The sequence below is a fragment of the Dasypus novemcinctus genome, chromosome 19, assembly GCF_030445035.2.
Source record: "Dasypus novemcinctus isolate mDasNov1 chromosome 19, mDasNov1.1.hap2, whole genome shotgun sequence".
NCBI lineage: Eukaryota > Metazoa > Chordata > Mammalia > Cingulata > Dasypodidae > Dasypus > Dasypus novemcinctus.
In genome coordinates this window covers 43,753,584-43,757,310 of record NC_080691.1, presented here as the reverse complement: position 1 = coordinate 43,757,310, position 3,727 = coordinate 43,753,584, and the positions used below count along the sequence as shown (strand labels likewise).

Genomic DNA, 3,727 nt, shown 5'->3' with positions numbered 1-3,727 from the left:
AAGCACAAGGACTCAGTCAGCAGGAACACTGCCAAATACTGTATTTGTAGCATTGTATTGCATAATGAAAGGGGCAAACAAGCTGACTAAGCAAGTATGAAATGTTTGAAAACTTTAGGTTGTTTCGACCTCTGCCTGCTCCCAGGTGGACCAGGCATGGTAGAAGTTGTGGGGATCACTCAGTCTACAAAGGGTTTTGAGGGGAAAAAATATAGGGCTTATTCAAACTCAAGAGCAAGTCCACGTGGAATATAAAAATTAAAGAATTTACTATGCTCATATCTGAAATGTCATCCAATGTGTAATTATCTTTTAAAATGTCAAACTTCAGTCAAACATAATATAAGGTATTCAAACCAAAAAAATGAAACAAGCATTTGTATATAATGAGAACATTTCCGGATGCATCCACACCAGGCTTTCAAGATTTTACTTTGGGAACTCATGTGGGTAGGAGAAAAGCAGAATTACCAGTATGACATCACTATGGGAGAGTGTGTCCATGTGGTTGCATTATTTTGAGATTTTAAATCCATTCATTTCTTTGAGTTGATTAGTGTTATCTAAAGGAGCCATTTAAATATAATCAGTTCATATATTTAAATAAAAGAAAAAAGTAAGTATAAGTTAATTTGTATTTTAAGGGTACTGTTATTTTAATTTTCTTATTTTTTAATCCATGTTATTTTTTTTCTTTTTTTAATATAGGCATGTTTAAGTGTTGATTATGTTAAACACACAGCAGGCTTTTTAAAAAAAGATTTATTTATTTATTTATTACTCTCCCCTTCCCCTCCACCCCAGTTGCTGTTCTCTGTGTCTATTTGCTGGGTCTTCCTTGTCCGCTTCTGTTGTCAGAGGCACAGGAAACTGTGTTTCTTTTGGTTGTGTCATCTTGTTGTGTCAGCTCTCAGTGTGTGGGGTGCCATCCTGGGCAGGCTGCTCTTTCTTTCGCGCTGGGCAGCTCTCCCTACGGGGGCGCATTCCTGGTGTGTGTGGCTCCCCTGCGAGGGGGACACCCCTGCATGGCAGGGCACTCCTTGCGTGCATCAGCACTGAGCATGGACCAGCTGCACATGGGTCAAGGAGGCCTGGGGTTTGAACCACAGACCTCCCATATGGTAGACGGACGCCCTAACCACTGGGCCAAGTCCACCGCCCCACAGCAGGCTTTTTAATGAATCTTCATGTGTATTTCTGAAACATGCTTTATTCCAAGTTTGTGTGCTTTTTGTTTATTTGATTTTCTGTGATGATGCAGGAATTTTGTGAGTGAATTTTCTCTTCCATTTTCCTCGCACTTTAAGGGCAGGCATTTACCTCTCAAACCCTGAAGGCAGCTCCTCTCCATGCAGAGGCCTGGGTTGGCTGTGAGCTCTGAGTTTGGCCCATGGCAGGAATCAGCTGCTGTAAACACTTCCATAGACCAGTGAACAAGATTTCACAGCCCATTAAAGTTGAACCCCTTGCCCTTCCATGGAGCCTCTGAAAATATCCACAGCATCCCCTCCTGGTTACAGTGGGAGGAGTATGTGTGGTCTCCATGAACTCATTTATCAAATGAATATTGTTTATGGTTTTTCAATGTTTCCACTGTATTTCACAAGGCAATCCATATTCATTGCTTGTCTTTTATTTGCTATTTTATACTTGTACTTCTTTCTCTAATTATTGTTGAAAATCCAATCCAACATCAATATTTCAATTTCAGAGATAACTCTTCTTAATATTTCACCTGTGTCTTAGATTGCTAAAGAGTTTATGCATATGATATTCTTTGGTTGTTGAGGGGTTTTCTTTAAATTTGAAGCTACATTTTAATAAACAGCTGGTTTAAGGTGAGAATTATTAATTTATTTTGTAAAAATTTTAAAAGGAAAATAGACTGATAATTAGAGGTTCTCCTACCTGGTCTAATCCAGACCAGCATAGACATTAGGCTCTAAGGGGCCGAGACAGGGACAGAAATTGGGGAGTATTTGAACACTGAGAAACACAAAGTGTATTTATCCTAACTGTGGGTAACAGTCTCTATTAAAGCTGTGCATGGATTAGAGATTGCAACACACAGGCTGATTCTCACAATGATCAGATTATTATGTGTCTGCTTTGAGCCATGGGGCAGGAGTGGACCTGCAGTAGTTGAGGTGCGAAATGCTCTGCTCCTGCACCATTTGCTCTGTCCTCTTGATCAGTTTAGGTCCCTCAGTAGGAACCCGCAGTAGAGCTGAGCCTGCCTGTTCAAGGGTCTCCAGGAGCAGGGGTGTCTGTACCTACACATCATGGAAGAACAAAGCTGAAACCCCAGAGCATGCAAAGAACAGCCTTGAACTTCTTCCTCAGTCTGCTTAAGATTCCAGGCTTCTCTCTGCTGCCTTCAGTTGATCAGGTCATTGTTTATTTTCTTTGTGTGATGCTGAGAATCAGTTTGTATCATCTATATCTAAAGTCAGAGAAGTTATGAGGTAGAAAGTAGCTCCATCCTGGCCTATAGTGAATGACACACCATGAGAAGTATTGGGGTATAGTACAATTGGATCATTTGCTGGATTCGCTGGAAAATGAGAAGAACCCCAGAAAGAAGATAGACTTGACATGTGATTCCACATGTCCTTTCTCTGAAAGCAGTGGGGAGGGTTTTGTCTCACTCCCCGTTTGCTTGGAGCACTGTGCATGTCTCAGAACTGCTGGCTTCACAGCTGTGGGCTCCACGGGGAAGGCAGAGTGTCATCCCTGAGGGCTGACCTGGAGGGTCTGAGTCAAGAAGGTGGCCCCACCTCTAGGAGTGGACATGAATCTTCCTTGTAGGCTGGCTGCTGTCTGGATTCCACAGGTCCTCAGGGCCCCATGGAGTTTAGCAGCTGATTCTGGATATACTGAGACTATTGGTTTGAGAACTTTTTGTTACAATTTTATAATTACTTGGTGAAAATCTGGAAGATAATTTCTGAATGGGGAATTTTAAAAATAAGGGTAAGTATCAAGTAGATTAATGTCAACAATATAAGAGTCAGAAACCAGGCCTGTGGGGCTCATGGTTTTTGTCCCACTTCCCCATCTGCCTGCGTCACTGTGAGAACCACTGCTGTGGCCTGTGCTACAGTAATAGTCAGCCTCATCATCAAGCTGGAGCCCAGAGATCAGCAGAAGCCCTGCATTGGCTGAGGCATCTTTGGATCCAGAGAAGCGCCTGGGGACCCCGGAACCCTGGTCCTTGTCTGAGTCTGATTTGTACCTCAGGAGATACCGGGGAGGGCCCCCTGGCTTTTGCTGGTACCAGTATATGTATTTGTCACCAACACTGACATCTCTGCTCAGGGTGCAGGAAAGTCTGGCCGTTGTTCCAGGAGATGAGGAGAGGGAGGGTGGCTGAGTCAGCACAGTCTGGGAGAGGGAACCTGCAAACACAGACATGCTTGGGTGCTGGGGCAGGGACCAGTCTGAGAAGCCTGAGGTCTGAACTAGAAGAGGTGACCCAACATGGGAAATCTGCCCCCGTGTGCACAAAGCCTGTCCCTACCTGAGAAATGAGAGAAGAGCACGAGGAGGAGAGGAGTCCAGGCCATGGTGGGCACAGCCCCTGAGCCCCACAGTGGAGCTGTGCTGCCCCAGGCCTCCTTTTCTCTCCCACCCTCTGCCAGAGGAGGGGCCCATCATGCAAATTGGCTTCCATCCACTGACTGTCCACACCCCCCTGAGCCTGATGCTGGAGTTCAGCTCACACTAG

General features: G+C 44.5%; 1 gene segment (V, D, J or C); it reads right to left on the bottom strand.

Moving 5' to 3' along the window:
- Positions 1-2,961: 2,961 nt before the first annotated feature.
- LOC101412466 (immunoglobulin lambda variable 5-45-like) lies at positions 2,962-3,414 on the bottom strand. The segment is given in 1 exon segment: positions 2,962-3,414. A coding segment is annotated over 1 exon segment (453 nt).
- Positions 3,415-3,727: the final 313 nt, after the last annotated feature.